Source organism: Megalobrama amblycephala, linkage group LG2 (genome assembly GCF_018812025.1).
Source record: "Megalobrama amblycephala isolate DHTTF-2021 linkage group LG2, ASM1881202v1, whole genome shotgun sequence".
Taxonomy (NCBI): Eukaryota; Metazoa; Chordata; class Actinopteri; order Cypriniformes; family Xenocyprididae; genus Megalobrama; species Megalobrama amblycephala.
In genome coordinates, this window is record NC_063045.1 from 43851632 (window position 1) to 43863905 (window position 12274).

Below are 12274 nucleotides of genomic sequence, written 5' to 3' on the forward strand. Positions count from 1 at the left end.
AGCAAATACAATATAGTTTTGAGTCCATTTCAGTGGTTTCGGAATATTTTTTTTAGAACAAGGAAAAAAAAAGATTGGATAGGGAAAGCTCTGGCTTTGTGTGGATGTGGCCTACATGATAACAAACTTTATGCAGTGTTGCTTCTCAAGTTTTCTTTTTTCTTTTTTTTCTTTCTTTCTTGTTTTAAGGATTTTTAGATTTTTTTATGATTTTTTATTTTTTAAGTGAAAACAGACTAATTAAAAATATATTTTTAAAAACTCTAGCATATTTTTTTGCTATGGTCTTTCTGTTAGTTTTTAACAATGATTCACTTACACATGCATCCTGGATGTTCCCTTTGCTCAGATTGATTTTTAGTCCCTCTTTTGTAGTTTTGGTCTCAAGAACACTCAATCCTTCAAATCTATCTGATCTGCTACCAGAGCTTGAGTGTGCTTGTCTTTCAAATTCTCTATTACCACGGACATTGGGACCTTCAAACTCTTGGTTTCTTCGACCATAATTTCCATGACCACGATAGCTGTTTCCATGTCCACGGCCACGGCCACGACCATTGTCCACGATAGCCTTGTTCATTGTTACTATACCCATGAGGTTTGGTTTGATGAGGGAAAGTCATTTTGGGGTTAAAAGCAGCAAACTCCTTTCGGACAGCTTGAGCCATGGCTTTTACAGTGTTGCCATTATTGTCCACCAACTGTATCTCAGTTAATGTGCTACTGGACCCTCTGCGGTTTTGATCTTCGATGTACTCACACACTTCCTTGGCAATTGATTCAGTGCAAAGTTCAAGAGGACAACCAAATATCCCAGAACTAATAACTGGAATTGCAATGGAGGAGCAGTTTTTGCTCGATGCCTGGTTCAAGCTTTCCCTCACAGCACGTCTCAGGCGTTGTACAGTGGTTTGTCTGTCTGAATCGCTAAAGCGAGGTCCAACAGCATGTACCACATATTTACAGGGAAGACGACCAGCGTCAGTGATGAGGGCTTCTCCAGGCTTCAGAGGCCCATTTACTTCTGTGTGTAGGTCACAATAATGCTGTAGACATGGTCCAGCAGCTTGGAGAAGTGCGAAAGCTAAACCACCGATGTGCTTCAGATCTTCATTAGCAGCATTGACCACAGCATCAACACTGAGCTTGCAAATGTCCGCCATCCTGACAGTAACAGTTACTCCACCTGGCATTCGAACTTCACAAGAGACCTGGCCAAAATCTTCAAAACTGCGTTCAGTAAATTCATCTTCTTCCTGTTCCAGCATGTCATCTTCCTGGAGCACCACCACAAATCTTTTTTCCTTCAACAGCATTGAGAACATCATTTTACCCTGTTCCTTGAAGTACTTCTTTGCTCCTGCCTTTTTAATGATGTGTGTGTCTGTGTGGAGAGAATCTGCCATCGCTTTAAAGAAAGTCAAAGCTGGCTGGACAAATCCACGCTCTCCAGACAGTTTGATCCAGGGTCTCTTGGAATCAAAATTCACTTTAATTTTATCAGACTTCATAAAATGCTGCCAGTCTTGTGATTTTCTGTCTTTTATGAATTTAACTGCTGCATGTGATTTGACACGAACTGTTTCTTCAATTTTAGCGTGTTCTACAATGAAACTTCCTAAGTTCTCACTGACCTCCATCACTGGATCTCTGAATCCAGTCACTATTACTTTGTCTCTCTGTGAAAGATTTATAAACACAGAAAGTTTTTTGGATGTATTGAATGATTTTTGCAATTGTTTATTGAGATCCTGCCACTCTGGCATTTGAAGGACACCCTGATCTTCTATAATGAGGTCTTTGGATGTAAGAACCATATTCACCCTCTTCTCTGCCTCAACAAGTGCTTTTTCTGTGCTCCCAATCACAACAACATCTCCTTTTTCAATTGTGTAGACAGCAGTTATTCCATGAGATATAAAGAGATCTGTGGACATTTCATCACAATTCACTGATCTCAGGAACTCCAGGATTGAACGGTCAATCTTTAAGGACTTCTGTTTCATATTTATTTTCTTCTCAAGGACAAAGTTCTTGAACATGAGGATTTCTGTATTAAGACCTGATAAAACCAAGCTGTTTATTTTTTTGTTGTAGTCAATGTGTAGGTTTGGAGAAACAGCACTTTTCAGACCATCTTGTAAAAGCAGAGAGTACAAGGCAGGAGACATCTTTATTTGCTCTGTCACACTGTTCTTCTCTATCTCTATTTGATTTGTTGCTCTCTCTAAAATTTTCTCCATGATGAGTTTCAGTCCAGTTATCTCATGGGTCATTCCCGCCAGTGTCAGGATCCCTTTAGAGGCATTCATATCTGTGAAAACCTTATCTTTCACCAGTCCCTTAACATCACTCTCCACTTTAGACCACAAGGGGTGTGATACCGGCCACTCAGACGTTGTGTAGTTTGACATTATTTTCCTGAAGGCATCGCAGGCATTCTTACTCCAGCCATCAACGTGTCTTCTGGTAACTCCTTTCTGTTTTAGTAATGCTGAATCAGGACTGAGCAAAGCTTCAGGTTTGTCCATGTTTATTTGGCAGAAGTGTGAGCTCATCTGGTTTTTAATAAAGGAAATCTCCCCTTTCTTGAGGAGGAACTCCCTGATGGCAGGATGTACACTGACTGTAATGGGATCAGGCAGCTTCAAATGTGGTCTGTTTCCACCATACAAGACTGTATCCAGTGATTTAAAGTAGGGATATATCTTGACTGGAACATCACAGATGTTATTCTCTCGCTTCAAAACTTTCTCTCTGGCTGAAAAAAAGAATGTAAGTTGCAGGTACAATGAATAAATGCATTTATGTCAATAAAATAAGATTTTATGTGATTTATAAGATTTTTAGAAATGTTATCACTAAATATGAAACTGTACCAACGTAGACTACCAGCAGTTGCACATGTACTGTATTTATACCTTCTTCCTCCTTAAAGGTAATAATGGCTGCTTGTTCTGATGGAATTGTGATAACTTCCTCTACTGGACCACCCCATTTCTCAAAATACAGTTCCAGCAGCATCTTGTTTTTGCTGGCCTCATCTGTAAGGTTCTCCACCCGCACACCCGTGCTTCTCTCCAGTGCACGGGCCCTCAGATTATTCTTCTTGAACTTTTCATGTGTCCTGCTGTCCACAAGGAACTTTCCTGCGTCTATAAGAAAATATATTTTACAGATGTGCTAGATACATTTGATGAAGTCATATTATCAACAATGTGCAACTGTATGTACAAAGTATACAGTTGCACAGATGTCATATGATAATAGTGATGGGAAAAAAATGTTTTTTTTAGTTTTTTTTTTTTTTATGTGAAGCAGTTTGTGCAATTTGTTTCAATGAACAGTTAAAAAAGTTTTAAATTGTCATATAATGATGTAATTAATTCCTAGAACTATCCACACAAGTGAAAACACTTACTCAAACCAAAGACTGTACCAGGATGGTTCACTCATATTATTATGCATGGGGGAAATGTACAGAGTAGCACAACAAAAGAAATACATGAACTACCCCATGGGGACAAAACACAGTCCAGGGCTTGCAACGACAAAACAGAGGTGCGGCACGCTGGCATGACACAAAGGGCAAGGCAGGCTGTGCAAGACAGGACACCTATACTGGGAGCCACTCCACAACAATGTGCCACAAGACAGAGCACATAGGAAGAATGAAAAGTAAAGGAAAATGGAGAGCAGATGAGGCAAATTAACTAATAATGAGATAACGGGGTCAGGGGCAGGGTCAACGCATTAGAAAGAAGAACACATGGCACATAGAAACAAACACGACATAAGCCATGTTCTCACACCGGACACACGAGCACATGGCCAGTGAAAACACAGTAACACTTTAGAATATTGTTCCGTCATTAGGAAAAAATAAGTAACTCAATAATAACATTCTAGTAGCCAATTTAAACAAACAAGAAACTCTGATTAACGAATTACTAAGAAATAGCCATAGACTGTAAAAAAAAATATGGACGACATAGTGTCCGTGACGTCACCCGTAGATTTCTGAAGAGCATTTTTGAAGCGAAATTGAGGCCGCTGCCATCTTAGCAGCACGTCACCGGATCACTGAAAATGGGCAAAGAGGCAGGACATGGTTGGAACTGAGGTGCCTGGTTGCTCAAACCACACCCGCCTAGCGCGACATGATCATGTTAGCAGGCAAAGGAGCTATCTATCTATCTTAGACACTATCTAAAATATGAATAAAGATAACAAGTTATATCATTTGAAAGTTCTAAGGTTTACTATCTACGGTGTCTTTTTTACGATATAGATCTCCCAACACCAGTAATTGTAATTTGTGTCGGGTGTGCAAATGACAACATGCAAAATCAAAACAGGACTCCATACCTTTGTAATGAAAGATCAATATCAATCAGATCAATCCAATCTGTCGCACTTGGGTAAAATGTCCATGAGCGTCCAATGAAAAACACTTTTTGTTCACAAAAGCATTGAATCCACGAAATATTGATATATTGTCCATTGTTTGCATCATAATTCTTCTGAATGATCTGCTCTCCATCATCGTTCTTCAAGAAATTATGTGCCAACAAAACTTCTATCCAATGCCAAGACGATCCAACAATGTGTGTTCTGTTTATCTTCCGCATGTGTGCACGTGTACACAGACGCACATCTGTCTCAACCATATAACCACAAAGCAAGCCATATTATTTGATAATTGTATAAAATAATACAGAAAAAAGCACAAACACGGCAGAGATGCCAAAGTCAGCGACTGGAATTATCTGAAGTAACATGACGGCTCACAGACAGCAGCTGCAAACCTGTCACTCAAGTGACCACGCCCTTAATCATGCAGAACTTTAAGGCTTAATATAATTTAAACTGATGAGTTATTTGATCCAGGTTGTAAACGTTATTTTTTTTCTGCTGTAAAGTTGGGTGTTTTAACATGGGACTCAATGAGATTCTGCACTCTTTTGGAGCCTGTCCCTAGCGGTCAGTCGATGAATCACAGTTTATGTCACTTCTGTATTGGTTTCAAGAGAAACTGGTTGAGGTTGCCGCTTGGTAATAGCGCTCAGTTGAATGCACTAGTTCACTATTAGCTAATCAATAGCTACTAATTTTACTACTACTAGGAAACTGGTGTCGATCTGAAGAAAAAAATTAATATTCCCAGTTTATGTTTTATCATCCAATCAATCATATTTTCATAATAAAGAAATCATATATTTTTATGTTATTAAATATCTATTTAGTGTTTCTTTTTATGAACTTTTCTTCAAGGCAGCAGTGCAGCATTTTTGCAGCAGCGGCTTTTGTGGTCTACTGGTCTCAGCCATACAAAAGGGGAACTGCTTATGCCCATTGTTTTACAAGCATATAAGGGTAACAGATTTTCTGTTTAGTCAGTCTCTATCTTGACTTATCCTATGCTCTATAGCATTCTGGCTTAAAGAGAGCTCTCGACAACTTTATTTTTCCTTAAGCAAAAATCTTTTACTCAGACTTTACTCATATTTTATTTAGATTTTACTTAGATTTTGACTAATATTTCCAAGATATTAGAAGTTTATTTCTAACAGTTATTCTATTTATCATGTTCATTTTCTTTATTAAATTTTAAAGGTGCTAAAGAGGATGTTTTGTTTTATACATTTTTGCAATATTACTTCAAACTGTCTATGCACTATTTATTAGGTGCACTGAAAGGAATAATATTATACATCATCTGTGCACGAGGTAGGGCCTTAAAAACATCAGCCAATCGTTTACGCGATCATCGCGTAAACAACTGGCCCTCTGGCTTGTCAATCACTGCCATGACGTTCCTTGTGAGAGACGAGCGTGGCTGCGCGCTCCAGTAACTTTCCACACTCCACAGGCGCCGCATGCGATGTTTTTGTCCGGAGACAGGAGTAACAACTGCAGATTATGAGTTACCTGCGGTGAGTCCGACATAATGAATCCACTAACACGATACAGCGAATGCCGGTGGTAAACACTCGTGTTCCAATACTCGTGCACGAGTTTTGGGAGGCGTTCCCTCGAAAGGAGGGGGGGGTGTTCTTACGCATGCGCTCATTTCAAAAACTCAGTAACAGTCTTTGGTTTCTCAGTCGGCGAAAAGATCCTCTTTATCACCTTTAATTCTGATTATTCCAAAACAATATGTCTATCATTTATTATTTGATCATTTATTATTAAGCAATAAATCAATTTAATCAGCTGACCTGGATCTCCTTATTACATCAGAAACTATACACAGTTTCATAATGAATGTGAAACTAATCAATAGCTAATGCAGGCCAAATGACCAGTGCTACATTAACATTTTAACCACTACTGTTACACAAGATTATTTAATCAATAAGTATAGCAGACTTATGATTTGGGTAAGCTGTTAATACTGTAATTACATATTACAATTCCTCATAGAGAACAAATTACTAACTACACTGTAATATAATATTAATAATATTAATAATAGATGAACAATGAAATTTTAAAATGTCTCATTTAATAGATTAATAGTTACTCATTTGTTCTTGTATAGTTATTTATAAATGACGGGACAGCATTTTAAAGTGTTACCAAACACACAAGATCAGAGAAGTGCACATACCATGTGCTCACAATGAACATGGCACACAGCTAATGAAACAAGATCAACAGCCATGTTCTCACAACAAAAGACAAACATGGAGCATGAGGAGTCAGATCCAGACACTGAACCATTCCAAGTAAGATAGGAGTGTCAGGATCCATGTCCTTAAGACACAACACACAACTGAACATTGTAACCAACTAACAACTATTGATAACATTTTGGATCATTTTTTCTACAGCTATATTAAAGTTTTGCCTGATGTATATTTCTATAGAGCTAAATGAAGATTAAGCTAAATTAAGTTTTTAGTGACTTTTGTTTTTTGTTTTTTTGAGGGAGAGGTGGGGGTTGTGTTATAAATTATATCACATCTTTTATGCATAGATTAAAAATAAGTAATAATAATAACAACAAAATGATAATAATTATTGTTATGTGAAAATGTAAATATTATTATGTAAACAATAATTGTAAATATATTTTATATGAGTAGAACAACTTACCACTGGGATTTTTAAAGGTCACAACAGCTTTTCTTAATTCCGGTATTAATTCCATGCCAAAGTCATTTTCAGAAAGACTGGTGATGTTCTCCACCAAAAGAGTCAAAACATCTTGATTAAAACCATCTGGAAGGTCTTCCAGGACCACAGACCTTGACTCTTGAGGCTTCTTCACATCCAAATTTGTTTGCAGGACACTTTGATCTTCAGGAAAATTAAAAGTGACACTTGTTTAAGTCCTCCTACAATTAACTTAACCTGGATCATTTTATACAGGTAACTACCTAATGTCTTTACAGTTGAATCTGAAAATGTTTTATGCACATTAGCTAAAACAGTAAGATAACCTAATCAATAAAAAAGATCACATATTCATATTTCCAGACGATTACTTACTTGGTTCCTGATATCCACTTGCCTGCTCCATCTGAAACAAAACAAATGAAAAATATTTAGAATATGTAAATGGAGAACACTACTAAACAAGTAGGGCAAGTTATTTGTTCTTTCATCTCCACCCTTTTGAGACATTACAAAAAAATGACAACCATCTTCCTAGAGAAACTCTAAAATGTTTCTCTCAACCATAAAAGAGTAACATTCTAATAGGCCATATAAAACAGTGACTTGATCCAATCTAAAGGTTTTGGTTTGCACTTGCCACTTGTCCATGGTTTATTTGAAAAGCACTGCTGTTCCTAATTTAGCATTATAAAATAATTCTACTCACTCTTTGTCCAGTGCTGTCTGCCTGTTTCTCTGCATCACTGGATTTGAACTCTTTCTGACTCTCAGTGGTAATAACATGTTTCTCCTTGGAAAGCATGTCATCTTGGCCTTAAACGTAAACAATCAGGCTTGGTCAGATACATCACAACACATTTTTCTCTTGTTAATGGTAGGAGTTTAAGGCTCCCTATGTAGGCAATTTTATACAGTAAAATAATACAAGAATATTTTGTATGAATTAGGTACCTAACTGATGTCTTTACCAAAAGAAATGTGTTAGTAAATACATGGACAATAACAGTAAAATATCCAATAAAAGATCACAAGCAGCTGGAGACCAAAGTCTAGATGATTGACTTACTTGATTTCTGATTTCCACATGCCTGCTCCTTCTGAACACACACAAAAAAAAAAAAAAACAGGAAGCATTTATGACTTGCCTATAAATGGAGAACACTAGTAAACAAGTTAAGTATGTTAAGTTCATCGAATTTTATGATAGACCATATTGTAAGTGGCCACTAGAGACCGCTAGAGGTAATTCACACATATTGTTCATAAATATATAGACTTGATATAGCCTAAAGGGATGTGTAGCTATAACTGCGTAAGTAATACGCACCTTGTGTCCAGTGCTGTCTGCTCGTTCCTCTACATCGCTGGGTTTGAACACTTTCAACTTGATTTTCTTAGTGTCAATAGTAATAATGTGTTCTGCCTGGGAGAGGACGGCATCTCGGACTTAAACACAAACAATCAGATTTAGATACATTTCAATACAACATTTCTCTCTCACAAACAGATGTTCTTTTTTTGTGCCTTAAGTCCATTATTTTTCAAAGTGAGATTTCTTTGTTTCTTTCTTCTTCTTTCTTTCTTTCTGACAGTGATAGAGTAGGTAGTATATATATTATGTTTAACAACAACATGAAATGCGTTTATTTATAAATATATGTAAAAACGCATGTTTTATGTTTATCACTTACTGTCAGATGATTTGAACAGAATCGTAGCAGAGTCGCTCTTGTCATTATATTGCACGACGCAGTCTCCTCCTTGGGATTTCTTCTTGCTCTGAAAGTGAATATGAAGTTTATTTTTCACACTTTTTGCGTGTTCAGACCCCCAGTCTCCTTCTACAACGATGGGATATTCTTCCATCGTGATCGTTCTGGTTAATGCGGAAATGACTTGAGAGTCAAGTGTTCATAGTTGAATCACGCCCTCCTGCTTATTTTCACTTTTGTTTCTGAGATAATACTGTGAACGTGAAACTGAGGAGGCGTTTACAGTAGAGTTGTGACGTTCGCGAACGAACCGATTCTTTTGAACGGCTCATAAACATGAACGATGGGAGCCGAGTCGCGGCTGGAGGGGAGCCGTTCTTTCTGTCGTTCTTTTTTCCTATGCGTGTTTCACACAGATGCACACAAATGAGCTCCTCCGCGAGACAGAACAGTTATAGGGGAGGGGCGCACCCACCCAGCGCAGGCCAACCCTTTATAGCGTGATGATATTAGTTATTAGTTGTGCACGCATCCTTCACGTGAGTACTCCAGTGGAAAAAAATTATCAGGAAAAAAAAAATGTATTGAAATTTTTCACTAAAAGCTGTTTTGCACAGACATTCATTGCAGCCCACTTTGTTATTGTTCATTGACTTGAAGGGGCTGATGTCCTATTTGCAAAGTTTACAGTAGTAATAGTATGTACTACATACATACTGTAGTAAAAGCTGTACTACATACTATGTAGTATGTAGACATTTCCATTTTATTTATTCTAATTTTATCTACTTTAAATATTTTTTGTTTTCTATCAAAATGTTCTTGTGTGATAACAATGTTCTGTGGAAGTGTTTGTAGTAAAAGCTGTTTTGCACAGAAATTCATTGCAGCCGGCTTTGTTTTTGATGTTTATTTGTGAGTAGGTATTGTATGAATAACATAAGTCAACGTAGCTTTACACACACACACACACACACTTTGTACTAAAGGTAAATCCAAAATAGTGATGTCACTGTCTAAGCAGAGGGATTTGTGCAACCCTATGGAATATAGTCCACACATGACAAATGAGGTAATAATCAATATTTCAGAATAATTCAAACTCAGATATTGGTGTGTGATATCCGAGTTTTAATTATTTAACTACAAATCTCACCTCATCATTCCTCCCAGTGATTATTTCCAGGATAAACTGAGATGCCCCCAAGCTGGCTTCTTAAAACTGACTAAATATTTAAAAAGAGCCAAAAGAGCCGTTCTTTTGAACGGCTCTTTGAAAGGAACGGATCGCGAAGATCCGGATCCCCTCAAAGAGCCATAAATCCCATCACTAGTTTACAGTAGGTAGGACCAGGGGCGCAACTATCCAGTGTTAAAGGGGTATGCAGCAAAATATTTTAGCATTATTTCAGAAAGTCTTTTATATATATCTTTTATATTCAGTTGTCAGACACGACTGGAACTTCAAAACGGACCTGGTTCAATGATCAGCAAACCCACCAGATGGGATAAAAAGTACCCTGTGTGTAAGGTTCGTGTGAACGGTACAGCATCTTGTTCAGATTCTAGAAAATACCAACAGATAAAAAAAATACAAAAAATCAATGCCAATATAGGTTCTTTTGCTGTTGTAGGCCGTAAGGACCTTTGAAATAACTTGGAGAAGTGATATGGAACTGTAATGTGGGCGGCCAAGACCTGCCTGGAACTACTTTAGCCATGCGTTAACTGGAAAATAACTGCACATCTCAAAATGTTCATCAACAAATCAAAATCAAGCATTCAGCAGCCCAGTATAACTACCTATATACATAATACAGGGCAGCTAAATACTGTGCATTTGTGTTTGTACAATGACTCAAAATAATGCTTAGGCTATTTATCAGATTGTGTAACAGTACCTTACAACCAACAGATGGCAGTACAACCTTATCCTGACTTTCTGAGAACGCTGAAGTCACTGATTTATGGACATGAACTTTAAAACTGAGACATTAGTCACAACACATCCCAGTTAGATCTAAGGGAACGTAAAAGTGATCTTAAGGAAAAGTAAAATTGATATGTTTAAGTCCCCCTTCAATGAACCGAATAATACAGACAATTCAAGATAATTTTAAATCAATTAGGTAACTACCTAATCCATGTCTTTAAATTTGAATATGAGTGTTTTAAGTACATCAGCTGTAACAGTAAGATAACCTAACCAATAAAAAATCGCACGTACATGATCCAGATGATTACTTACTTGCTTTCTGATTTTCTACATGCTGCTTACTTTGTCTGAAACCACAAAAAATTTAAAGCATTTATGACTGTGTAAATATAGAGCACTACCAAATAAGTAGAGTTATTTGTTCTATCTACTCCAGACTTTTTAGAGAAATTATCTTCCTAGAGAAACACTAAAAATGTATCTGTAGCCTACCATAAATTATTTTCATAATTTTATGATAGACCATATGTTCATAAATAGGTATTATTGAATTGATGACGTCTGGGATGTGTAGGCTAGAGCTAAAATTGATTTGAACAGAATTGTAACAGAGTCGCTCTTGTCATTAGCCTATAGATGACGCAGACTCCTCCATTAGATTTAATCTTAATCTGAAAGGGAAACTTTTTTTTTCATTTCATTTCTTTTCTTTTTTTTTAACACAGCGTGTTCAGGCCCTCAGTCTCCCTCTACAATAGGCCTACAGGGATAATATTTGTCCATTGTGATCCTTCTGTTTAATGAGGAAATGACCTGCGAGTCGGTGTAGATATTGAATCACGCCCTCCTGCTTACCTTTGTTTATGCGTCAATTTATTGTGAAACTGAGAGTGTGGCCGTTTTTTTTTTTTTTTTTTTTTTTTTTTTTTTTTTTTAATTGGTTAACTTCCTATAGCTGCAGCTATAAATAGCCTACTGTACATAGTGTTGATGACTCACAATGGCACTTATTTATCATTTCGTGTTGGATTGTGTGAATTAACCACTATACAACCAATAGATGACAGTATAGCCTTATCCTGACTGTCTGTTAACAAACTAATTCATGGACCTCTGCGTTAAAACTGATACATTAGTCTAACTCATCCAAATTAGTTTTTAAAATAGTATTTCCACGTAACGACCACACAGCAAAATTGAAACCCTGGTGTTAAGGACTTAAAAAGTTACAGTTCTGGTGTTGAATTTCAATGGATTAGGCTAGTGTAAACAGCACCCAACCCCATGAGTGGAATTAGTTACATCCGGGACATTTACGTGCCATGCACGCCTAAATTAGCTGAGACTTTTTTCACAGACGCCATTTTCTTTGACTCGCGATGACGAGAACGGAAAACACAGAAATTAAGTGTTTTATCTGATTTACGATATGTATTTTATAACATCATCATAGTATAATGATATTTATGTACTGTGTGCACATGCCTAAACTTTTCTCAGA

The 12274-nt window shown here is 37.0% G+C and overlaps 1 protein-coding gene across 1 annotated transcript in view; it reads right to left on the reverse strand.

The window, feature by feature from the left end:
• parp14rs4 (poly(ADP-ribose) polymerase family member 14-related sequence 4) overlaps positions 1-9058 on the reverse strand; it is a 37624-nt gene extending 28566 nt beyond the window's left edge. The window contains 9 exon segments of the mRNA XM_048177836.1: positions 320-559; positions 561-2761; positions 2922-3155; positions 7102-7305; positions 7498-7528; positions 7832-7938; positions 8192-8222; positions 8453-8571; positions 8817-9058. Of these exon segments, the coding sequence (XP_048033793.1) occupies positions 320-559; positions 561-2761; positions 2922-3155; positions 7102-7305; positions 7498-7528; positions 7832-7938; positions 8192-8222; positions 8453-8571; positions 8817-8991 (3342 nt within the window). The 5' untranslated portion in view covers positions 8992-9058.
• Positions 9059-12274: the final 3216 nt, after the last annotated feature.